Raw genomic sequence first — 27,678 nt, forward strand, 5'->3', positions numbered from 1 at the left:
TATTTTTTAAGCAAACATTTGCTGGATGTCTAATAGTTACCAGCCATAACCTTAGGTGCTAGGGATGCAAAGATCATTATGAACCAGATCCAGCTCCCAGAGACTCACAGTCTAGTGAAGGAGACCCATAGTAAGTAAATAATGAAAATACAAATTGATACATGTTACAAAAGAGGTGCTCAGAAAGAAAACATGAAGATGTCTAGGAGTTTAGGGGTGATTGCTTTTGAGATGTGCTTTGGAGGACAAGAATGAGAGTTATGGGGAGTTAGACTTTTCGTGGAAGAGGGAAATAGCATTAGCTCGCTTGGTCATTCAGTAACTACTTACTGACCATCTGCCAAACACTGCCCTAGTGCTGGGGTTGCAGCACTGAGAAAAGACCAAACAGGCTTCCCATTCTCGTGGAGCTGAGTCGCAAACAGGGGTGATAGCCATAAAAGAAACAAATATAGTTGGGCCTTGTTACTCACAGATTTGTATTTGTGAATTTGCCTACCTGCTGAAATTTCTCTGTAGCCCCCAAATCAATACTAATGGCACTTTTATGGTCATTCACATGGTCATTCACAAATATGTGCAAAGCAGCAAACAATTGGAGTTGCCAGACATACATATTTCTAGCTGGGGCCAAACAAGGTGAGGCTGTGTCTTCTTGTTCCAGCTTTCATATTACAACTAAGTGTCCTGTTTGTTGTCTCTTTAGTACTATGTTTTTCAATTTTTGGGGGGGTACTTTTTCCTATTTAAAATGGCCCCCAAGTGTAGTGTTTAAGTCTGCTGTTTCTGAGCACAAGAAGGCTGTGCCTTATGGAGAAAACACGTGTTGGACAAAGTGACTTCAGGCATTAGTTATAGTGCTGTTGGCCTTCAGTGCAATGGTAATAAATCAACCATATATATTAAAAAGATATCCTTAAACAGAAACACACATAAAGCAAGATTATGTATTGACTGCATGATGGAAATGTTGTGACCAGAGGCTTGCAGGAAACTAACCCTGTATTTCCCCTAGGAGAAATGGCTTGACGTTTAATTCAATATTCATGGTGACTTTATAGGACATAACTACTGTGTATAATGAGAGTTGACTAGAAATGAACATACTGATTTCAGATACTTCTTGTTTCTCTGCAAAAAACACATGCATGGTGTCTTACTCCATTTTCTGTTGCTATAACAAAATACTACAGACTGGCCATGTGATAGACAATAGAAGTTTATTTTGCTTCTGGTTCTGGAGGCTGGGAAGTCCAAGAGCATGATGCCACCATCTGGTGAGGGTCATTTCATGGTCACAGACAGAAGGTAGAAGTAAGCATGTGAGACAGAGAGGGGCACCAGGAGCTGGACTTGGTTTATAGCAACCCACTCTTGCAATAACTATCTCACTGGCATGATGATGACATTAATTCATTCATAAGGGATTCACCCTTTTGACCCAATCACCTTTTATCAGACTCTACCTCCAAATATGGTTGCACCAGTGATTAATTTTTCAACATGTGAAATTTTAGGGGACAAATTCAAGCCATACACATGGTTTGAGTGTAAGATAATTTAGGAGTTCTGTGAGAAATATTGAGCTGAGATCCAAGTGATAGAAAGAGGCTATGCTAACATCCTGGAGCAGAGGCAAGAGTGGAAAGTCATGAGGTGGTAATGGATGTGCTGGGTTTGATGAAGAGTTTAGTTCTAGGATTCAGAAGACAGATCCAGTCCAGGTTAGCTGGATGTTAGCAGTGTGTAGGTGGATAACAAAGTTTCCACATGAAGGAGGTTCTTCAGGTAGACGTGGAAATGGGGGAGTTGGAAGAGAGAAATGATATTTATGGAGAATGTTTAAAGGTGGATTTCACACCATGTCTCATTTAGTCTTTACAAAAGTTTGCTAGAGAAATGATTTTGCTTTGAGGACAACAAGCTAGAGAGGCTGTGATTTGTTGAAGGGAATAAGGATTACCTTGGGAGGGGACCAGTGTTTAAAGCATGAAGGAAGAAGAGCCTGTGAAGGGGAGAGTTGAGCATCAGATTAGGAACACGAAGGTTCTCAGCACACTGCTTGGCACATGGTGTAGTTCAATATGTATTAGTTGAATCTAAAAAGATAAATGTGTCTACCTGGGCTTAGGCAAGCATACTGCCTATGGCTTTGTATTTACTGGTTCTTAGGGTAGTGTGACATCTTGGGACAGTAATTATTTTATAGAAATAATAATCAAGTGTTCCTTTAGCCAAAAATAGTATTTTAGAAAAATTGCTTTATCATATCATTGCATCTAGTCAACATATTGTAAAAATGTTTCCCTTATAAAATGAAATAAAAACCTTTTTCCAGTTGAGTTACATGTTCCTGTTTTTTCTTGTGACTAAACTATAAAAATCCATGGCAATTTGACATTGAACATCTCAGCATGGTAGTAATAAAGTAATAATTTTATAATACTGGCAATTCTTTATGATTTAAGAACAGATTTTTATAGAAGAACTATACCCACCCTGCTGGGTATTAGCCAGTGGTGATGCTCATTAGCAGCAGGTAAGGGAGAAAATAAAATAAGCAAAGGAAAAAGGGGCTAATTTCAAAGTATTAAAAGAAAACTTTAGTTCTTTATTCCTTTTTTGATTTCAGTAAGAGTTGGTGGAAACTTGGTTTGCCAAATAGCTTTGTTGTTGAAGAGGTGTTTCTTTAGTGATGGAAAACTAACATTCTGTTACCCCTTTCATGCGATATATTTAATTTTTACTCAATTTTGATAATTGAGCGGGGCTCTAATTGACTTAAAGGGGTGTGTAGCATCATTAATGACCAAAGTGCAGCATTTAAAAATTGGAATTCTTATAGTTAACAGTTTTTACATTAATATGAAGGAAATTTTTCGATTTAAATAATCATTAAAATATAGATATAGGACTGGTTTGTTTTCTACAAGAAGAAATCTAGATATTTATTTTAATTCTAAAAATTGAGTGATATACCCTGAAACTTGAAAAAGAAATCATGTTTCTTGCTAGAAAATCACGGGAAAGTCATTCAAATAGTACTAAATTCACCAAGAGGGTAAAGCCACACACACACTGTCTAGATCCTCTATTCTCAAAGGAAGCTGAAAAGGACAGATAGAAGAAAGATATGTGTCTTCACAGATTTATTATATGAGCAGATTGATGATTCTCAATGAACTTCAGAGCTGTAGCTGCTGTGATGGAAAACCGTGATTGGAACATTTGCAAGGGACGAGGCAAGCCTTCTACGTACCTCTGGTCGCTAAGCAGGTGCAAGAGAGGTCTCAACGGTTATTTCCTGCTAAGGAAAAAGTGTATCTAAGAACACCGTCTGACCCATTCTGACCTGAGACTGTGCAGATTTGGGACTGGGGTGGGGATAGCCGTATGTGGTGACCAGGGGTAGACACCTCCTGGCTCCTGAGCCCACAGGATTTAATCCACTGTCAGCTTGTCAACCTGGAAGTCTGTTAAAGTCATGGGAAACATGAGTCTGGGAAATTGTTTTAGTGAAAAGGTCCTTGCGTAAGTAGATGCATGTGTGTGTATGTGCGTGTGCATGTGTGGGTATGTATGTGTGCCTGTGTATGCGTGTGTGGAGACTGAGAGATAAAGAAGTGTCGAATAACATCTCTATCTTAGGCACCTTCTACATTCCAGGCATTATACTATACCAGGCACCTACATGTGTTAACTTATTTAATCTTTACAACAACCCTGTCAAATTTATCATCCTCATTTTGCAGATGGAGAAATTAAGGCTTGGAGACACTGGGTAATTTGCCCTGATTCCTGGCTACTGACAGGGAAAGCTGGTATCACAATCACATTTGTTTGTCGTGAGGTATATGCAAACCTCTGGGAATTCCCATGGTTAATCTTCTACTTGAGATTCTGTGTTTACATGTCCTCTTAGTGCCTGGGATGAAACTTGAAAATGAGGACAGCTAAACTCAAAATGAGGACAGCTCCCTTGAATATTGAAGTCCTGAGTTAATTTTTCTCAGGTACCTGCTAAGGTAGACTGTAGGCAGTGGGAGGGCACAGGGAGTGCCCTCTGCGGATGGTGCTCTCCCTCCCCATACCTCCCTCCATCATGCTACAGGCTGAAAAGTGCTTGTGCCCCTGTTCACCGGTAGAGGACTGTGAGCCGAGGGCCAGAATACTCGGGTTGTTCTCCTGGCTTTTAACATCCTAGTCATTAGTCACGTGGCTTTGGAGGCATCTCAAATATGCCACAAATTGAACTCAGGTTTCTAGTTCTGTCCATTTCATTTTCATGTTTTCTGCAAAGGCAGAGGTATACATGCATAGTGCTTCCCAAGTATTGCAGAGATGAAGCGGAGAGGCCACGAATCCATTCTGACTAGGTTTCATTCTCAGTTATCACTATACCTCTCTAATCTTGGACAACTCACCTCTTTCTGTTCCAGTTTTTGAATCTGTAAAATGATTAAATATTAGTACCCATCATATAGGATTATTGAGAGAATTAAACTGACAATGTTATGTACATAGGAAGCATATAATAAATATTTTTTTCAATGGTTACTTTTATTAACATGCTTAGCTCACATGCTTTTTAAAGGATTGAAAGAAATAGTGTATGTTAAGAGTGAACTGTTTAGTAATTTAAATGTTATTAGCAAAAGGGTGGTTAAATAAAAGAATGACTTAACGATTCTATAGAGACTCTCTATGTAACGATTATTTTGGATGTTGGAAGGAATATATGGAATGTATGCTCACATGTAGATGAAAAATGCAAGATAGATAGGGAAGTTAAATAGTCAGAAAATGAAATTCCCCCAAGGTGTTTTATTAAAACCTTTAAGATCCTAAAGGGTATGGCTTGCCAATTTGCACAACCTCTTCTCTCTCCTCCTCCTTCTGGAACCCTAAGGCTTTAAACATACTTAGTTGATTTGTTCTACCTACCTAGCATGCTTATTTTTGTCTTCAAAGTTATTTGTCTAAGCAGGGGGATGGTTTCGAATCATCTGCTTATGTAGTTGTTTAGCATCTGTCAACGTTTTCACTATGAAATTATATCTTCAGTGGCTTCTAATCCTGCCGCAGAAATTTGCTGCACGCTGTGACTTGGCATGAGCACCTTCAGCTCTGAAGCAATTAAAAATAAATAGAATTGGATAAATATTTCAGAAAATTATTTTTACCTGCTTATTGAAGAGAATGCTATTTTTTCCCTCCATTTTTCTGTTGGGATTAAAATCCAAGTAGTCAAATACTTCTCAAGTTGTAATTATTGTAATTATCATGAGGTTCAGATGTAAGCCACCAAAGGCTTACTTCAAGGTTTATAAAATGGTTAATCAAATCTGCAGCAAGAAGAATGACTTTTATATGTTTTACATGTTTAAGGATCCTAGGATTAAAGGATTTAACTATATCAGTGAGTATAGTTAGTGTTAACTGTATTGCATGATTCATTGTCATTCATTTACTTGTTCAGAATTTTTCATATATATTTGCCTAATTATTATCACTAGTGATATATGCATAGAAATTGGAAAAATTATACTCAGACTTAAAAATTAGGTATCACATTGTTTTAGGTTGTTCCTAATGATTAATTTCATGAGATTAAGGAAACACAGAATTTTAAAATACTATAAAATATCTTTGTTGTTTTAGAAGAAGGTTTCTCATTCTCTTGGTACTGTTGACATATTTGGTCTGGATAACTTTGTTTTGGGGGAGCTGTCCTGTGCATTATAGGATGTTAGCAGCATCCCTGACCTCTATTCATGAAGATGTTAGCAGCAAGCCCACAGTTGTGTTAACCAAAAATGTCTTCAGATATTGGCAAATGTCCTCCGTAAGTAGAATTGTCCCTGGTTAAGAATCGCTGCTTTAGGATTATTTATTTTATATTGAAACTTATGTATAACATTATTGTATTCAAATGTTTCACTTCTTCTAATACAATTAATTGAATTTATAGTGGATATGTAAAAACACAGGGCGCAGCAGGTTACAAGTTCTATTGGATCAAATAATGAGACTTTAGTTTCTGATAGTGCCTTGCTTCTGTAATTTTCTGGAAAAGGTAAATTTTTGAGCATGTCAGTTTTGAGAAATAAATTCAATAACTCTGATGTGTTTCAGTGCCCATGTTTGTAACATTAATTCACAAAAGCAGAGCATCCTCTTAGTTAAATGTGATTTCACCTGAATAGTTAAGTGAGGGTTTTTAAATTTTTTTATAATATTGACTTTCCAGAAGAGTACAGGGATGAGTGTAGACACACTCTTGTCCTCAAAAAATGTATAATCTGGAAGAGAATATTAAATAATATACTATTTCCTGAGATGCATGTTAGGAGATGTGCAGATAAACTGCTGTGGGCAGAGTGGATTTCATAAGAAGCTAATGAGGCTTAAACCCCCAGGCTGCTCACAGGCAGAGTCTCCTTCCAAAGCCTACTTTTTTATTTATAAATTTTACTCCTTTTCTTAAAGAGGGCCCTCATGAATTGTATAAGTTTCAGTCCCCACAGACCTGGACCTGTCTCTGAGCATGGGGTTTCCAAGGCTGGAGAGAAAGGGATCATATGGGTGGAGATGGATGTATTAGAAAGGATCTCTGAAGGATGGACATACATAGATTGCCTTTTATTGCAGTGTCATTTTGGAAACTGCATCTATTCTTCTACTCCAGAAGGTAGACTGAATCTCAGGGAGGTGAATTGGGCCATTACTCTCTGCGTCCCAGCAATTTTATTTCTCTACATATATGGAGAATTCACAATACCTGATTTAGCTGGGGGGTGGGGAGGCACCCTCTGTCCTGGGATTTAAAATGTGATGTAGACTATGGCCTGCAGGGTTGAAGATTTTGAAATAATAAAGTAATGCCCACTGGTGCTGGATGCCTGAGTAGAAGTGAGATGTGTGTGTGCTCAAGGTTTGGTGAGGAGGTGAAGGAGAACAGGTGGAGGGGATGTTGAGTGGACAGGTGCAAAGGAGAGAGAGGAAGCATGTGGGCATGAGTTACTGTCCATGGTTCAGGGCAAGGGGCCAGCAGAGGCCACCAGAGGCTGTCTGGGTGTCTTGCCACATCTGCTGGCACCATGTGGGAGCATCTGCCTCACATCTAGGGATTGCCTGACCTCAGAAAGAATGTCCCTCATTCAGCCAAACCCATCTGTTTTTGAAATGACCTACAGAATGCAGAAGCATGGCTCTGCATTCTCCTTGGGCTCTAAAGTGGAAAATTCACCAAGTTCTTTTCTTTTATGTTTTTTTGTAGCTTTACGAGATCCTCGGTTTTACTCCTGTCCCATCTATAAGAAGCCAGTTCGAACGGACTTGAACTACATTGCCGCTGTGGACCTCAGGACAGCCCAGACCCCTGAACACTGGGTGCTCCGTGGGGTTGCCCTTCTGTGTGATGTCAAGTAACATGTGGGGAGTGTCCCCACCCAATGCTTTGGAAAATGCAAGATCTAAATTATTGTAACCTTTATTTCTGTATGACTGCTGGACAGTGTATGTTAGGCCGTTTATGCAATTAATGAGCTGCATACGTTTTCCCCACTCCTTAATTGGATGCTTATATTTTACTTGTTTCATCATTAGTGACCAATGTCTGAGTTTGTTGAAAATGTTATTTAGTGACATAAAAGTAAATTTACAGCATCCTAATGAAGTGTGGCCCTCAAATCCACAGTAGTGCATTTTCTTCTTACTTCGCTTTGAAGACTGACTAGGGTAAGCAGACAGTATTTCTCTGGGAGGAATTATTCTTCTGTTAATGTGGCCTGGTAACAGCCAAGTTCTTGAAGGTAACAGGGCAAGTTTGTGCTGATTTTGCTTTTATTGCCTTTTGTATTTAGGTCAAGTTAAGAGACTTATTTTCAGTGTTTCAAGCAGCCAATTAAAAATATCTTTTAAAAAATAGAAGGGAATAGAAGAATGGATTAAGAATGTAAATAGAAAATTTATGTAAACATAGAGAATAAATGTAGAACAAAGTTTAAGCCTACTTATAATTAATAATGAAATACTAATTGATAATTCTTATAATAAAAATTAAAGCTAAAAGTAAATCATAGCATGCTCTCAGTAAAACTGATCCACTCACAAATTGCTGGAGCAACGTAAATCAACCCAACCTTTTTGTAAAATGATTAAATACAGAAAGAGCCATAAAAATATTCACACACTTGGATCTTTATTTTCTCTATATCAAGGAAACAATTTAAAAGACTGAAAACAGTCTATATAAAATTGCATTTAATAACAGAAAAAAATGGAAAAATCATAAATATGCAATAGTCAGGCTATGGTTAAGGAAATTAAGAGATATTTGGCAACCATAAAAAACAATTTTGAAGATTCCGTAATATGAAATGGTAGACCCAGACTGTTAAGTGAAAGATTTAGTTTACAAAATATTGAGCACACTGTGATTATAACAGCAAATATATTTGCATGCGGACAAAGATTAGATGGCAAGATAGAAAAATAAGAACAGATGTGATAGCAAGAATTATATTTGGCTTGAAAAAATGTGATGATCAGGAGAAAAAATTAAAAAAGGGTAGAAATATTAGACGGTGCGTAGGGACTTCCTATGGACTTTTATTAATTAGGAAACATTATCGAAGGAACTTTTCACATATTTTTCTTTAAATTCTGGTTAGATGTTTTTAATAATTCTTCATCTAACGTATTGACTAGAAAATATAGTCAGTACTAAATTAGAATTGTGGTTTACAAACTTTTGGTTAGCTCTGGATCTGTATAACTGCATTTTTTTGGATAAACGGTTTTTGGTAGGTGGATACCGGAAGACAAGTGTGGGTCCCTCTCACTGGGCTTCATTCTGTGGACCAGGATCATTATTTCATGCTCATGATCATGAGCGTTAGGACTGAGTGGCTCCTGTGACTCCCACCATCTTAGATGATACTGTTTTCTTGTGAGTTCTTTCTTTTGGTGTGGATTAGTATATCAGTTGATTTGTGTGAATTGTGGTGAAACAATCATTTCATTTTGAAAAGCAAGTAATGAAAATGTCAATATCATGGGAATTAATAAAATGTTTTTACTAAATGCCTCATTCATAATTGTTGTTTATCAGAAAAGGGGGTAATTGGCACTAAATATCTAGAAATAAGCTTTCAAGACTGGATTTTTTATCAAATAATTTGAAAATGTGTCATTCATATGATTTTTTGATACACATCTGTTAGTATGCATGCATGAGTCTTGGAGACCCAAAGTAGAAAAAGACCATGAAAACAACTAAGAACTTTTAGGAACTAATTCAACATGGCTGGCCCCTGAAGCAGTGATGAGTCAGTGAGGCCCCTTTCTGCATAGCCACCTACCCCTACCCGGGCTCCTCCCACCAAAAGGTGCTGGGCATTCCACAGTCAGGTAGGCAAGGGAGGACTGATTGAATGAATCTCTCCTGCAATGGAGAGGCTTTCTGATGGTCTTAGACATGGAGAAAAAACAGCCAGGGGCTTGGTACCATTGCAGAGTCATATAACAGTCTTTTTCAACTGTCCCAATGTTGATTTACTAAAAAATATTTATTTTGCACCTCCTGTGAAGACTCTCTGCTGAACTGATGATGCAATGGTGAAAGAAAAAAAACCAGTCACAGTGCCTAATCTCATAGAATTCACCTGAGAGGAATAGATGCAGAATATAGCAATTATTCAGGTACACATGTAGTTGTATTAGTCCGTTTTCACACTGCTATAAAGAACTACCTGAGACTGGTTAATTTATAAACAGAAGAGTTTTAAAATTGACTCACAGTTCTGTATGGCTGGGGAGGCCTCAGGAAACATAATCATGGTGGAAGATGAAGAGGAACCAGGCATATCTTCACAATGGTGGAGCAGGAGAGAGAACGTGAAGGGAACAGCCACACGCTTTTAAACTTTCAGATCTTGTGGGAACTCACTCACTATCATGAGAACCACACAGGGGAAACTGCCCCCATGATCCAATAACATCCCACCAGGTTCCTCCCTCGACATGTGGGGATTACAATTCAAGATGAGATTTGGGTGGGGACACAGAGCCAAACCATATTGTTCCACCCCAGCCCTTCCCAACTCTCATGTCCTTATATTTTAAAACACAATCATACCTTCCCAACAGTCCCCAAAAGTCTTAACTCATTCCAGCATTAACCTAAAAGTCCAAGTCCAAAGTCTCATCTGAGACAACAGAAGTCCCTTCCACCTGTGAGCCTGTAAAATCAAAAGCACCAAATGGGAAAATTGGCCAAAACAAAGGGGCTACAGGCTCCATGCAAGTCCAAAACCCAAGAGGGTAATCATTAAACCTTAAAGTCTCAAAACAATCTCCTTTGACTCCATGTCTCACATCCAGGGCACATTGATGCAAGAAATGGCCTCCCAAGTTCTTGGGCAGTTCTACCTCTGAAGCTCCATAGGGTACAGCCCCTGTGGCTGCTTTCACGGGCTGGCATTGATTGCTTGCAGCTTTTCCAGGTGCACAGTGCAAGCTGTCAGTGGATCTACCATTCTGGGGGCTACAGGATGGTGGTGCATTTCTCATGGCTCCACTAGGCAGTGCTCCAGTGGGGACTCTGTGTGGAGGCTCTAACTCTACATTTCCCCTCTGCACTGCCTTAGTAGAGGTTCTCCATGAGGACTCTGCTACTGCAGCAGACTTCTGCCTGGACATCCAGGCATTTCCATACATCCTCTGAAATCTAAGTGGAGGTTCCGAAACCTCAAGTCTTGTTTTCTGCATACCTGTAGGCCCAACACCATGTGAAACCTGCCAAGGCTTGGGGCTTGTACCCTCTGAAGCTGTGTCCTGAGCTGTACCTTGGCCACTTTTAGCCACGGCTAGAGCTGGAGCAGCTGGGATGCAGGGTGTCATGTCCCAAGGCTGCACAGAGCAGTGGGGCCCTGGGCCCAGCCCATGAAACAATTTTTCCCTCCTAGGCCTCCAGACCTGTGATGGGAGGGGCTGCCATGAAGATCTATGAAATGCCCTGGAGACATTTTCCCCATTATCTTGGCTATTAATATTCGGCATCTCTTTACTTATGCAAGTTTCTGCAGGCAGCTTGAATTTCTCCCCAGAAAATATATATTTTTTTTCTTCTATCACTTGGTCAGGCTGCAATTGGTCAAATTTTTATGCTCTGCTTCCTCTTTAAACATAAGTTTTCATTTCAAACCATCTCTTTGTGAATGCATATGGCCGTACGCTGTTAAGAGCACCCAGGTCACATCTTAAATGCTTTGCTGCTTAGAAATTTCTTCTGCCAGATACCTTAAATCATCTCTTTCAAGTTCAAAGTTTCACAGATCTCTAAGGCAGGGGCAAAATGCTGTTAGTCTGTTTACTAAATCATAGCAAGAGTGACCTTAGCTCCAGTTCCCAATAAGTTCATCTCCATCTGAGAGCATCTCAACCTGGACTTCATTGCCCCATCACTATCAGCATTTTGGTCAAAACTATTCAACACATTTCTAGGAAGTTCCAAAGTTTCCCACCTCTTCCTGTCTTCTTCTGAGCTCTCCAAACTGTACCAACCTCTGCCCATTACCCAGTTTCAAAGTTGCTTCCACATTTTCAGGTATCTTTACAGCAGTGACCCAAACTCCTGGTACCAATTTTCTTTATTAGTTCATTTATACATTATAATGAACTACGTGAGACTGGGTAATTGATAAAGAAAAGAGGTTTAATTGACTCACAGTTTCACAAGGCTGAGGAGGCCTCAGGAAACTTACAATCATGGTGGAAGGCCAAGGGGAAGCAAGGCACGTCTTACATGGTGGAAGGGGTGGGGGCTGTCACACTTTTAAACCATCATATCTCGTGAGAACTCACTATCCTGTGAACAGCATGGGGGAAACTGTCTCCATGATTCAATCCCTACCCCCAGGTCTCTCCCTTGACACGTGGGGATTACAATTCAAGATGAGATTTGGGTGGGGACACAGAACCCAAACCATATCAGTAGTTATATATAATCTAAATTTATGGTTATATAACATGATGTACATTAGGTGTCTAGAAGATAATATAAAGATTGTGCATTAAGTGCTATGAAGGAAAATACTGGACGTCATGAATGAGAATAACAGAGGAGACTGCAGCACATCAGTTGTGTCACCACTATCAGGCAGAAGCCATGTTACAATGTCACCATTTATTTTTACTGTTTTATTGATATTTTTAATTGATTAACTGATTATATTGCATTTATGGAGTAAAATGTGGTGTTTTGATATATGTATACAATGTGGAGTGATTAAACGAAGCTAATTTACATATTCATAATCTCTCTTGACATTTATTATTTTTTAAATTTAAATTGATGTTTTTAATTGACACATTGTAATTGTACATATTTATGGAGTAAAATTTGATGTTTTGATACATATTTATGTTGTGTAATGATCCAATTAGAGTAATGTGTATATCCAGCATCTCATGCATTTATCATTTCTTTGTGGTGCGAACATTCAAAGACTTCTCTTCTTCCTAGATGACATTTATTTTTATTGAGGACATGCATGCAATAGCAGGGAGGTACTCCCCTGAGCCAGAGCAGCTGCTGCACATCCTGGCCTGGCTTTTCTGTGGTTTTCTGGTTCCCTTGTTCCCTTGTGCAACTCACAGCTTCTGGTGACCCTCTCTGTGCAGGTAAGGTCCTTCCAGAATTGATTGAGTCTAAAAGGAAAGTCTTGTCTCATAAAGAACTGTCTTTTTATGTATGGGGCTTATTTCACCATTCCATAGAAGCATACCTTGGCTTCTCTGAGCATCTTTAACGGAATGTTGGCAAACATTGAACCACCTCAGCATTAGTGAGGCCATGTCACCATCAGTGGAAAAAGCCTAGCCAGGGTCCAGTGTCCTCGAACAACGTCTCTACTCTTTGCCTGGAGAGACTTAATTTGATTGGACCATAAGGAAAAGCAGCTCTGAGAAGGTGACATCTAAATTTAGATTTAAAGGAGTAAAGGAAAACATCTCCGACCCCCAAGCGCTGGGGACTGGCCTCTTGCTCCCTAAAGGGAGAAAGTGGGCACAGTATCTGCAGGACGGGTGACAGGAAAACCTGACTTGGAGTGGAGGGATGTGGAGTGATGTGGAGGGCTGCTTTTAAAATGAAATTTCACACCTTATTATGATAGCTGCCAGTTTGGAGTAGTGGTGGATGGAAATCATGTGTTTCTAAGTCATTGGAATGAGGAGTACTTTTTGTTAAATGCCATTTGCAGTGGAAAAAATCTCATTATAAAGAATTCAGTATTAAGAGAACTGATGAGACAGCCACAAATTTTATGCTTAAGTAGCTTGTAGGATTCTATAGTTTAGACAAAATATACAGCATCAATGTCATTATTAGTGATAAATTTTTGTTCAAAGATGAAGCGTTATATAAAACTAGGGGAAGTGGGGATGGTTAGTGAGTACAAAAAATAGAATCAATAAGATCTAGTATTTGATAGCAAAGCAGGATGACTATAGTTAATAATAATTTAATTGCACATTTAAAATAACTAGAAGAGTATAATTGGATTGTTTGTAACACAAAGGATAAATGCTTGAGGTGATGGACACCCCATTTATCCTGATGTGATTATTACACCTTGTATGCGTGTATCAAAATATCTCGTGTACTCCATAAATACATATACACCTACTATGTACCCCCCAAAAATTAAAAAAAACCTAGGTATGTGAGTGCATACTGATAATATAGTTTCTGAATTTTTTTCAATATGAAGATCCTTAGTAATGATATAAATAATAAAACATATGTATGAGTAATTTTGTCTGAAAGACAATCCTCTCCCCAAAATCTGCAGTACACATTTTTTTTTTCCTAAAATGGCCCTGATGACATGCATAATTGCTTTTACATTTTAAATAATTTTCTCTTGCAAGTATTAGGAGTGATTTTTAAAAACTACGCAACTGATCACTGTTGATTAGTAGCCCCTGTCAGCACATCAAAATAATGCTTCTTAAGGATAAACAAGTGGTACACTTATATTCACAATATGGCTTTCCATAGTCTGAATCCTTTGGAAAACCAATAAACCAATCAGTCGGTTTTGAAAACATGAGGAGGAAATCTAGTGGTATTCTTGAGGTTTATGTGCTCTGGTCAATTGACTGGCATCTGCTACGTCCAACATGTGCATATCAAGTTTCCGTAAATATCCCCCGTGAAGGAGGATAAGAAGGATTCAAGGTCAGTTTTAGAATCAGATATGAGATTTGGCTAAGAAACTGCGAATTTACAAACATGTTCTTAGTTGTCTTAAATGATGGGACTTATTCTGTGCTGCATTTTAAACAAAATTAATGTTATCTATGCAAGAGTAGAATGTGTTGCTTGTCTGATCTGCACCCTGAGGGGCTTTTCTGGTTCTGGTCTTCAGCCTGGAAAACCATAAATCTGAGCAGCCAGGTAAATAGTATTTATAGACAGAATTCTACTCTCTCCTTTCATTTGCATAAAAAAGAAAATATAGAGAGCAGGTGGGAGGGAAGGAACTTGAAGTGAAGAATCTTCGTTCAAGGGTGGGATGCAGTGGCGGATAAATGGCCTCATGTTTCTTTTCCTCAGACACTGTTAGAATTTGTTTATTAGCAATAACCCTTGATCAAGACAATGAATTAAACTCAAAACTCCTCAAATGAGCCTTTTAAAAATGGCTTCTTCATCCCCCGGATTTCAGAATTTTCTTGCAAAGTGCCAACAGTATTATGATCTAATATTATAATGTCAATGGCTTAAAGGATTTTATCTGAGGTCTTCTGAAAGTCCTATCAGCTCTTTTCTCTTAGGAACACCCATAAAACCACTGTGTGGACCTGGCTAATGAGTATTCTTTCTCTGCCTTCTTAGTGTCTGTCTGATTTAGGACTCCATTTAGTTTTCCAAGGCTCTATTGGCAAATAGGCATGCTAATTGTTTCCAAGTCTGCGTTTATGTTGGGTGGATGCAGGGCCAAGATCAGAAGCTTTGTCCTCTCTTTAATTTGCATACCAAATGGTATTTTTCATTGGGCAATACATTATTGCTCCTTGCTGTGCATCTTGTGGGCAGAGCCAAGACACATTGGGCAGCATGATGCTTTGCCCCTGTTCTAGTAATGTTTTATGATCACTGGAATACCTTTCTTCATTTATTTCTTCACTTAGGCTAATATGCACAGAATTCATATCAAACGTAATCACAAACACGCTACCCTGGAAGGCCAATTAAGTTTTCCCCAATACTTTGTGCAGGAGTCGATTTTAATAAGACCACATAGAGTGTTCATTCTGAGTAGTTGAGAAGAGAGAAAGATTAAATGTGATGAAGGACACCGAAGAGACTACCTGGAAAGTCACGGAATGGAGAGACCTGTGAAGGATTATGAATCAAAACCTGTGCTGCAGCTGATATTGAACACTCCTCTTTATTGCCGAGCACAGTTTAAAATTCACTCTTGAGTTTCACCTCACTCAATGCAGTCAGCTGTGATGGATCCATTTATAATTTATTTATGCAAATACTTAAGGCAAATCCCCAGAGACCTCTAGGAAAAGAGCTTATAAAACATTTTAGTGTTTTATCATTTGAAAAGTGGTCATTTGCATGCAGCAATGAAACTTTTTGCTATTCTAGCAATAGTGAAAATGTTTTTAGTGTTTCTGGGACATAATACATTGAAATTCACATATGATATCCCCTGATACCTGGTAACCCAGGTAACAAAGATTTATAAATGGTACAAATGAGGGGCTTTTAAAAAGATGATTGTTATAAGTTGAACCATATTACTAAGAAACAATTTTTTCTAGATATTTTAGTTGTATTAGAAATCAGAAAATTGAGCATTGGCTGGAGAATATATCCATATTTGCTTTAGCTTATTTTGGCTTATATTGAATGAATATATCTATATTTGCTTTAGCTTATTTTGGTTTGTATTGCTTGTTGTTGGTTTCCCTAATCTGTTTTTCTCATGCTAAAAGTCTATCAATAGTCTTCAGTAGAAAAGAGCAGAACACATTATTTGACCCGTATTGGTACCTTACAAGGATGAAAAATTCACTGATAAATTAGAGCTGAGTGTGGAATACTGAGAGAAACTTTCTAAGTTAATGTTAGAAATATAGAGTTTTTGCAAATTTAATTTTTTTTGTTCTCTGATGCTAGCCTGTTTGCATTTAGATGTAAGTATATTATTGTTAATAGAAAATATCTTCTAAAATCAATGCTTGTGCATGAACAAAATCAACTAGCTTATTTTGGGAAAATTTACATCTCTTTAGGTGAATGATAAAAGAGAATGCAGCATTGTCTAGAAATTAAATAGACCTTAGCAATATAATTTCATGCCAGCCTCTTCACAATTGATATAAATACATCTCATAGAAGAAATATTACACCAGAGCCTTATACAGTTGCCTATGATGTATGTCTGTATCATGCTGCAATGATGTCTTCATGGTTCTACTGGGATAGAGTCCGTGGCAGGCAGTCCCTGCTAGTGGTGAGCTTCAGAATGAGGTCTGCAGTCTCTCATAAAAATTCCAAGGTTGTTTTCAGTTTATACAGACTGCGACAGACCTTTGCCTAGTTGTAAAACCCTCAGATTGTGTCTTTGTAAAAAGACCCTTTCCTCTACCTTGCTGCCACCTTCAGCCATAATCTTGACACCTCCCAGATTAAACTGCTAATTGTTTAAGATGAGAGCCCCTTGGAGGACTACTTGTATTTAGATAGAGAGCTGGGCTCAAAGAGATCTTTGCTTGCTATTCTTTGCTGGCCTAGACTCTTCCTTTGCCCTTCAGAAAACACAGCCATCATTTTCACTGAAGCTTATCTTTGCAATGTGGGCAATGGTTGACCTAGAGAGCACCACAGATTGTCTTTCAAATTTAACCACATGTTAAAAGATCTGCATCTCATACATGAGACTATGTCATAAGCTGCAGGTTCAAATTAATCCTGGCCTAATAGAACTATTATTAATAATATTTTGCCGCAAATAAAAAGTTTAAGAATGCCCCAAACCTGGAATCTCCTGGCCTAATCAGTCACCCCTATTTAGTCACATTATTTAGGCCCCAGCCAGCTCACTAAAGGCTCTGTTAACCATGAGCACCTTTATAAATAATCGTGCCACTAATCATAAACACACAGGCTACCCTGTAATTAAATGTCCGTGGGAAAAAGTGATTCAGAGTTCTAGATTCAGATGCTAATATGCAACCCCCGCCATCGCCACTGTCATCTCAAGCCCCTACTTCCTGCCTTGCTCTATTAGGGGTTCTAGTATGCCTACCAACTCCTTGCCTAGCTCAGATCACCTTGTGGTGGCTTGTATCATCTGGAACGCATGGGAATAGGAGTGTGAGTAACCCTAGGCTTTGGAGTGTCCCACCTGGAAAACTTCCTCCTCTCAGAGATACTTCTCATCAGCTGGCTTCCTGGTCACATCCTTTCTTGATTAGTATCATGCCAGGGAGGTGGCAGGGTGACAGGGAAAAAGGGGCATTTGGAACTTGAGACTGGTTCAAACCCTGTATGCACCATTTACTAGCTGGGTTTATTTGGAAAGTTGGTTAGCATTTCTGAGGCATTGTTTCCTTATCTGCAAAATGGGTGCACGATATGGTACCTTCCTTGTGAGGTTGTTGGGATGAACAATAAAGACAAACAAGTTGCAAGTACCCAGGACAAAGGAGGGCTCACCCAAGGTGAGTTTCTTTCTCCTGTTACAGGTCAATTCAGGTACAGAGGAGAGACAGTGAACAGCCACCACCTGATGTGACAACATGTTTTTAGGAGGAACGCTTAAGGACCAGTGGTGCTATGGTCTGAATATGTGGGTCCACCCAAAATTCATATGATGAAATTCCCAGTGTGATGGTAGTTGGAGATGGGGCTTTTGGGAGATAGTTAGGTCATGGGCAGGGCCTTAAATAAATGGGATTAGTGGGCTTATAATAGAGGCCCAAGAGAGACCCCTTGCTTCTTCTGCCATGTGAGGACACAGAGAGAAGGCACCATCCATGAACTGGAAAAGAACCCTCACCAGACACTGAATCCATCTGTGCCTTGGTCTTGGATTTCCCAGCTCCAGAACTGCTGTGAGAAATCAGTGTATATTGCTCAAGCTACCCACTGTATGGTACTTTGCTAAGGCAGCCTGAACAGACTATGACAGGTAGGTACAGTCCTTTTACTCCTCCTCATAAGGGTATTAAGCCCAGCTTCATCTCCATCAATGCCATTCTCTCCTTGTTTTCGATTTAGAAGCAAAGTGATTCCCTGGAGTTTCTTTTGTTCTTGTTGTTTTGATGGGAACATGCTTGTGAGTCAATTCCAAAGTAAAGCCCTAGAACGTCTCCAATTTCTCTCTGCATGATATGCATAAATACACTAAGTTTGCATAATATGCCATTTAATGCTGATGTCTGATGCTGATATTCACACCATAAGTTATTAAATGATGCTGCTTTTTCCTTTGTGCCTGTTCAGACTAACAAAGCCTGTCATGTGTTTCATTTACTAACTAGTGACCATCCATGTGAGATGACAAAAGGGAGATGTAAAATAAACAGATACTGGGTCACAATCAAAGTTACTGCTTTTGTTTACTATAAAAACCTTTCATTTATTAAAATAATGGCATTTAACCTTGGCTGTACTTGAGAATCACTTGGAGAGATTTGTAAAAATGTTGATAATAAGGCCATAGCCCAGTCTAACTAAATAAAAATAACTAGGGGGAGGGGCCAGGGCATCCTGTTAAAGTGGCCAGGGTTGAGAACCACTGTTTTGAATACAGTAGTCCTCTCTTATCCACTGTTTTGCTTTCCAAAGTTTCAATTACTTGTAGTCAACCAAGGTCCAAAAGTAGGTAAGTACAGTATAATAAAATATTTTCAGAGAGTGAGAGACCACATTCACATAACTTCCATTACAGTATATAGTTTTAATTGTTCCATCTTATTAGTTATTATTCTCTCTTACTGTGCCTAATTTATAAATTATACTTTATCACAGGTGTGTGTGTATTTATAAACCAAACTTTATCACAGTTGTATGTAATTTATAAACTAAACTTTATCCCAGGTGTGTGTGTATAGGAAAAAACAGAGTATATATAGGGTTTGACACTATCTATGGTTTCAGGCATCCACTGATAGTCTTGGAATGTATCCCCCAAGGATAAGGCAGGAATAATGTTGGAACTAGTTGGTACCATTAAAAACAAAAACACCCACCAATAAAATAACTGGAAAATACACATTTGTGGTTAAAAATCCTTCGAGCAATTTATAACTAAAGAGAGTTGAGGTGGTGAAAACTACTTTTTAGAATGTTATACTGCAATGCTTCTCATATAAAGCCTCTTTTAAGTATTCCTCAATTTTCAAATCTCTATTATATACTATTGTTGCTGAATGCTGAATGCTGTTACTCTATGAAACCATGAAACTGCCACATTCTCTTAAACTGCTATGCAAACATACCACCTGAGTGTTTGTTCTTTATTAGAAATGTGGCATAATGTATATCAGTATTCTTAGATTTTCTGATGCAGTTTAATTATGTGGAGATCTTGTTATAAATGCAGATTCTTAATTCATCTGACCTTAACCTTAAGGTCAGGGGTAGGGCCTGAGACTCTGCATCTCTAGCAAGCTCCCAGATGGTACAAATGCTGCTGAGAAGATGCTGCATATTTCTTCATGGATTTTGAGGCTCTGCTGCCAGATAATTCACAAATTAAGAATTATTACATCTTCATGGTGACTTGACCTCTTTGTTATTATGTAATGTTATTTCTATTTATCATTGGCAATATTTATTTTTCTGATGTTTCTTGGTTTGATATTAATATAGCCACTACAGATTTATTTTGATCCTATCTATGTACCCTTTTATTTTCTAGCGTTTTAAACTACCCATGCCTTCATATTTAAAGTGAGTTTCTCATATAGTTAGTTAGGTCTTGCTTTTTAATGTTGTCAGACAACCTCTGTTTTTTTAATGACCATTTATATTTCACATAATTATAAATAAGGTTTGATTTAAATATGCTGTCTAACTAGTTGTTTTCCACTTGTCCCATCTCTTCTCTGTTCATTTTATTCTGCCTGCTTTTGAGTTGGATGTTGTTTATGATTCCATTTTATCTCCAATATTTACCTAGTAATTACAGCTCACTTATTTTTACTTACTTTTGATGGATGTCCTAAGGTGACCAAGACAGCTCTAATGTTCCCCTCAGATTGACTGAACCTTAGTCTTTTTTCTGACCATAGACTCTTGATTCTCTTTTCTTAAGGGCATTTTCTCTAGAAAAGTTGCAATGGTAAATTCTTTCTCTGCCCTTTTAAAATATAAATCTTTCTCAAGAATCTGGGAGCCATCCCTTTGAAATGTAATCAAGAAAGATAGATAGAGCCTCTATCTCCCAGTATCTATGGGAGGGTAGGGAGCCTCCCTTTGATAAGTGACAATTAGCAAACACAAGTGCCCTAATCACATTGACTACCTCTTTTCCACTGTCATCCAGTAGAGGCCATTAACTCACACCAGCATTTAAAAATCCTTCAATGGCGTTAAGTTCAATCTTCCCCCCCCGCATTTCAGTAGTCTTGAATAAAGTCTTCCTTGCCATTTTTAATAAGTGTCCAGTGCAGTTTTTCTTTTACAAAGGTTTACAATATACATCTTTCCTTATCACAGTCTACATTCAAATTGTATCTCCTCATGTATAAGAATCTTACAATTTCCCCTCTCTCATCCTTTGTGCTATTTTTGTCATACATTTCACTCTTACATGCATTATAAACCCCATAATACAGTAAAACTACTTATTGTGATAGTAAATTACATTTTAGACTGATTAAAAATAAGGGAAATGTTTTTTATATTTATCTTACTATTTTCATTTTCTTCACTCTTCATTACATTGTGTAGATCTAAGTTTGCATCTGCTACCATCTGACTTTTGCTTTAAGACTTTCTTTGAACATTCTCGAAGAGCATTTCTGCTGGCATTTTTCAGCACTTGTTGTCTGGAAAAGTCTTTATTACCTCTTCCTTTTTGCAAGATATAATTGATGGGCACAGAATTCTGGGTTGTAAGTTTTTCTCATTAAAATTCCTTTTAACATGTGGTTACCTTTGAAAAGACAAACTGTGCTCATTTTGTTTCCAGTTTCTTTCAGGGACAGCAGGTAGGATGCTTGCTGATGCAACCAAGTACCCTCAGATGTGAGGGTTTGCAGAGAGGTGAATCCTGAGCACCCAAGGGCAAGGATGGCATTAGACATTTTCTGGGTAAACTCCCCCAGTACTCCAACTGCAAAGATGCTTGTTTGAAAATTCCAAGGGTGTTTCTTGAAGTGTGAAAGAATAATGTAGGCCAGTGAAGCATAGAAAACAAAGTTCCCTTCAATTCCAGATCTCTAAGTTATAATTCATAGTTCATATGACCTTTTCTCCTGTTAGAAGGGGGATAACTTTCTTTGACACCTTCCACATTTTACACAGAAACATAGTACCATTGGCCTTCCATATTGGTGGGTTCCACATCCATGGATTCAACCAACTATGAATCAAAAATAGCCAGAAAATTAAATTCCACAAAGTTTCACAAAGCAAAACTTGAATTTTGCTGTGTGCCAAGTATTATGCATACAGCAGGATGTGCATAGATTATATACAAATACTACACCATTTTATATAATAAACTTGAGCATCTGCAAGATTTTGGTATTTGAAGGATGTCCTGGAACCAATCCTCCATGGATACCAAAGGATGACTGTATATGATTTTTCTAATTTCCTAAAAATAAAATCTCATTGTTAATATACATTAGTATCTTTATGCTTTTCATGAAGGTCAGAATCCTTATTTAAATAAAGAGAAATAATTTACTCTGTAAAGTGCACAACTTTGAGATATTAGTAATTTAGCTTGTATACATATAAGTGTTTTATTAAATAATTAAACCATTGTATTCCTTTCCTATAAATGCTGTAACAAATTTCCACAAACTTAGTAGCTTAGAACAATAGAAACATATTCTCTCAGAGTTCTGGAGGCCAGAAGTCCAAAATCAAGGTGTCAGCAGAGCTGTCCTCCCTCTGGAAGTTCTAGGGGAGGATGCTTTCTGATCTTTTCCAGCTTCTGGAAGCTTCTGGCATTCCTTGGCTTGTTGTAATCTAACTCTTCTCTGCCTCTTCTCATCACTTTATCTTCCATATATGAGTCTAGTTTCTTTCTCTCTCTTACAAAGACACCTGTGATGGCATTTAGGGCCCACTGAGATAGTACAGGATGATCTTACCTCAAAATTCTAAACTTCATGAACACATCTGCAAAGATTCTTTTTTCTGGTAAAGTAACATTTACAGGTTCCAGGGATTAGAACATGATATTTTTGAGTGGCCATTATTCAGTCTATGGTGTTAATGTTACCATATTTTTCCTATATGCAAACTTCTCTTGAAAAACACTGGTCTTGAGGGTTGGTAGAGAGTTATTGAGACATTCTGTAGCTAAAGGGAAGGCTGGCTTGCAGAGTTCTCTTATTCTAGGCATTTAAGCAACCCATCATCATCATCATCGTCATAATCATCATCATCATCATCTAGTATTTACTGAGTATTTCCAATGTGCCAGGACTGAGGTGACTTCCTGAAAGCTTTACTATCGAAAAGATGGTCTGAGGGCCAGCAATACTGCAATTGCCTGGGAGTCTGTCAGAAACACAGACTCTTGGGTTCCACACCACACCTATTCAACCAGAGTGCATTTGATCAAGATGTCTACTGATTTGCCTAAACATTAAAGTTTGAGAAAGCTCTTTTGCAGTATTAACTTATTTAACCCTCATAAATATTGTGGTCCATGCCTATTTTATAGATGAGGATCACAAGACTCAGAGAGTTTGAATAACTTGCCCAAAGCCACTTAGTTAGCAGGGATTGGATGCCATAATTCAGTCCAGATCTGTTGTTTCCCAGAATGTGCTATTAACCATTTATGATGCCCTGCCTCTTCACATAGCAAACAGTGGACGTTGATTCATTAGAAAGCACAGGGAAATACACTTTCCAGCAGCTCTAGTAAATCCCAGGAGGTTCTAGTTTAAGTTTCTCCAAGCTATTCAGTCATTCAATATCAGCCCTATGGGGCTCCTTAAAAACAGCATTTCTAAACTGTAACCATCCTAGAAAAATTCTGCCAACTTGCTAAAAGGATCAGTTAGTCAATTGCTTGAGGGTTGGCTAACAAAATGACTTTTATTTTGCAGAAAATTTAAAAAGTGCCAATTAGAACCAAAACATGAGTGTAACTCCTGCCACCTGCCTCCTGTTCATCCACGTAGACGCAAAAACTGAGAAGCAGACACTATATTGCAAAAGGGTGGAGAACTACTCACTACTCAGGGTAGGAATGTTTAGCCAGGGTTAGAAATGTTTTTCCATGTAGCAATCTCACATACTGTCTGTCATTTTATAATGAACCAGTCCATCAGTTTATCAACCAACGAGCATTTGCCAACTGCTGGCATATTTCTGGAAACACAACAGGCTTAATGGAATTGGTAGGATATGGCTCTTTTCTCTATGTGCAGGCTCCCTACTCACTATCTATAAAAGGGGATACAAGGGCCCTGTGGTATTTTCTGTCTCATAATGACTTTATGTTTATGATTAATAATTTCTCAGAAAGTGATATTAAGTGTGATGTCTGTATGTGAAATGAGTATTCTCATCACTCTTCTTTATCTGAGCATTGAAAATTGTTTTCTGCTCAAAACTCCTTCTGTTCTAAATTATAGTCATGAATTCTCCACACTGTGTTTATTAAAAACCAAAAATAGGCCAGGTGCGGTGTGTATTAGTCTGTTTTCACACTGCTGATAAAGACATACCCAAGACTGGGCAATTTACAAAAGAAAGAGATTTAATGGATTTAAAGTTCCATATGGCTGGGGAGGCCTCACAATCATGGCAGAAGGCAAGGAGGAGCAAGTCATGTCTTACATGGATGGCAGCAGGCAAAGAGAGACAGAGAACTTGTACAGGAAAACTCCTGTTTTTAAAACCCTCAGATCTTGTAAGACTTATTCACTTTCAGGAGAACAGCACAGGAAAGACCTGCCCCCATCATTAAATTACTTCCCACTGAGTCCCTCCCACCACACATGGCAATTCAAGATGAGATTTGGATGGGGACACAGCCAAACCATATCTTTATGTTTCACATCTGTAATCCCAGCACCTTGGGAGGCCAAGACAGGCAGATTGCTTGAGCCCAGGAGTTCGAGATCACTCTGGGCAACTAGTGAAACCTTGTGTCTACAAAAAAATAATTATGAAAAATATTGACCAGGCTTGGTGGTACATACCTGTAGTTCCAACCATTCAGTGGTCTGAGGTGGGAAAACACTGCCCAAGAGTCCCAGGTTATAGTGAGCCATGATTGTGCTGCCACTGCACTCCAGATTGGGTGGGTGACAGAGGGAGACCCTGTCTCAAACAAACAAATGATCAGCCCCTCCAATCTAAAACAAACAAAAACAAAAAAAATTATTTTTTAAAAGAGATATTTATAAAAATATTTCTGTAAGATATTTCATCTCTTTCTGTAAAGATTCATATAATATTCATATAATATTTCATCTCTTTCTGTAAAGACTTCATTTTGGATCTATTTTACAAGCTGGAGCAGACAGTAGGAAAAAGAGCCAACATTCATCAACTTAGGTGGAATATCCACAGTGTCTCACTTATGTCCCAGAACAACCTTGTGAGGTAAAAATTATCTTCATTTTACATCTGAGAAAGCTTGATAAAATTAATTTGGTCAAGGGCCAAGGTTACAGAACAAGTAAGTTGTATAGTGTGCCTGGCTGCTGTGCTTATTTTCATATTTTCAGTCCTTTAAATGCCCAAGATTCAGTTCAGTATCCCTGGCATTCATCTTAACTAGTCTTTATCAGCACACTCTGGAACTCAGCCTGGAGATAAACACCTGCTCTATCAGTGACGCTCTGACCTGCAGGTGCACTCAGGGGCTGGAGCCTGTACTGCTCATTTCTCAACTGCCCGTTCGCTGTGCTGGGTCTCAGGGACAGTGTGTTCTGTGAAAAATAATTTTCTGTTTGAAGGAGAAGTATGATATCATAGTTAGCATTTCTTATTCAAAAGAAAGGCTGTTCTTACAGTGTGACGGAGAACAAGAGGGCAGTTGCAGTGGTTTGTGAAGTTGAGAATATAAGACCCCCCCGCCCCCATGATGACATTCTCATCAAAGAAAGAAAGACTTCTGCAGGTGCACCTCACTCTTTGGATTCGCATACCTATTGACTATTCACAGTTTACCTCAGAGTAAGATTTACAGAGTCTTTATTAAATAGTTTTTACATTTTACAAAAAAGTCTTTATCTTGAACAAAATAAGTACACTATTTTTGAAGAGATTTAAGATGGTGAGAATGGCAGGTTCCTTTTGGAATGCTTGCTGCTTGGATATAGCTGAGGTTTTTATGTAGTGTGAAGTGAGCCTGCAGCCAAGACGTTTGCAATTCTTTCCCCCTGGTGAGAAGATTGATATTGAAAGATGAGGAAATGATCTCATAGCAGAGTTCACAGTTGTAAGTTTGACTTACTCCTATTCTCCTAGGTATGCAAAAATGCAATGGGAATTAAACAGTCCCTAAAAGAAGAACACACATATTTATCTGAGAAATAAGGAAGAAGCAACATGAATTCATATACTCTGCAGCTCACTGTTTAAACATTAGTTTGAAGCCATGTGGCAATTTAGGAAAAAGCAATTAAGACAAAGTTCTTCTTTTTCCATAAAGCCTTCATTCTGTATCATCTGAAAAATAGTTGTCTCCACTTTATAAAAATCACAATCTGGCTGGTTTTTCCTTGTCCCTGGATATTCAGTTCAGTCCCTGTCTTAAGTGCAGTGGGAAGCCCAACATTTCCTACAGTTTGTCAGAGGATTCCTGGCTCCTTCTGATACAGTCCACTCTGGTTTTGTTCTTTCAATCTTTCTTTTATTTTACTACTTGTGCCCATTGCTTTCTCCTCCATCTCAGTGTTTCTTTTATTTATTGATTGATTGATGTTTGAGACAGAGTCTCACTCTGTCGCCCAGTCTGGAGTGCAGTGGTGCGATCTCGGCTCACTGCAAGCTCCACCTCCCGAGTTCACGCCATCCTCCTAGTAGTAGTCCCGAGTAGCTGGGACTACAGGAGCCCACCACCATGCCTGGCTAATTTTTTTGTATTTTTTAGTAGAGACGGGGTTTCACCGTGTTAGCGAGGATGGTCTCGATCTCTTGACCTTGTGATCCTCCCGCCTCGGCCTCTCAAAGTGCTGGGATTACAGGCGTGAGCCGCCGCGCCCGGCCTCAGTGGTTCTTTTCCTGAATTTTCTCCAACAATAATCACATATGGCCATTGTGTGTAGTAGACTTTTTATTGCAGAGTTGGCTAATGTGGTGATAGGATTACAAAACACAGTAAATAACAGAAAGTAAAATTGAACAGAGAGTGCTGTTATAAAACAGTTTTCTGTCATTTCTTTACCCTACCTATTTTCCTAGTTCCCATCTCTTTTCTTGCTCCCTACCTCAGCTCTCCAACTGCAGCTGGTTTTCATCCATGAGTTCGAAGATATTTTTTTGCTCCTCTTCTGGTCTTTCCATCTATTATGCACATGTTGTTGTGCTTAATGATATCCCACATTTCTTGAGGCTCTGTTCATCTTTTAAAATTCATTTTTGTTTTTGTTCTTCAGATTTCATAATGTCTGTTGATCTACCTTCAAGTTTGATATGGTTTGGCTCTGTGTCTCCACCTAAATCTCACTTTGAGTTGTAACAATCCCCATATGTCAAGGGTGGGACCAGGTGGAGATAATTAAATCTTGGGGGTGGTTTCCCCCATGCTGTTCTCATGATTGTGAGTGAGTTCTCGTGAGATCTGATGGTTTTTATGGGGCTTCCCTCTTCGCTGGACAGTCATTCTCTCTTCTGCCGCCCAATGAAGAGGTACCTTCCACCGTAATAGTAAGTTTCCTGAGGACTCCCCAGACATGAGGAACTGTGAGTTACTTAAACCTCTTTTCTTTATAAATTACCCAGTCTTGATTATTTCTTCATAGCAGCATGAGAATGGAATCATACAAAGTTTATCTTCTATCTTTATGATCTATCTTCTATACTGATCTATCTTCCACTTCATCTGTTGCTTCAGATTTTGTAATCTCCATTGATCTATCCTCAAGTTTGCTGATTCTTTCTTCTGTCGATGCAGCTCTACTTTTACACCTGTTATGGGTTGAGCTGTGGCCCTCCAGATTTATATAATGAAGTCCTAACCGCTAATACAACAGCATGTGACCTTACTTGGAAATAGGGTTGTTGCAGGTGTAATTGGTTAATATAAAGTCATAGTAGAGTAAAGTGGGCCCTTAATCTAAAAAAACTGGTGCCTCTATAAAAAGGGAACTGTGATGGTCATACTGAGTGTCAACTTGATTGGATTGAAGGATGCAAAGCATTGTTCCTGGATGTGCCTGTGAGGGTGTTGCCAAAGGAGATTAACATTTGAGTCAGTGGGCTGGGAAAGG

General features: G+C 38.6%; 1 protein-coding gene across 1 annotated transcript in view; it reads left to right on the forward strand.

The window, feature by feature from the left end:
• DNAH5 (dynein axonemal heavy chain 5) overlaps positions 1–9,087 on the forward strand; it is a 321,482-nt gene extending 312,395 nt beyond the window's left edge. Inside the window, exon 79 of the mRNA XM_055366994.2 lies at positions 7,280–9,087. Coding sequence (XP_055222969.2) covers positions 7,280–7,431 — 152 coding nt within the window. The 3' untranslated portion in view covers positions 7,432–9,087. The remainder of the gene's footprint in view (positions 1–7,279) is intronic.
• Positions 9,088–27,678: the final 18,591 nt, after the last annotated feature.

This window comes from Gorilla gorilla, chromosome 19, assembly GCF_029281585.2.
Source record: "Gorilla gorilla gorilla isolate KB3781 chromosome 19, NHGRI_mGorGor1-v2.1_pri, whole genome shotgun sequence".
NCBI classification, from domain to species: Eukaryota; Metazoa; Chordata; class Mammalia; order Primates; family Hominidae; genus Gorilla; species Gorilla gorilla.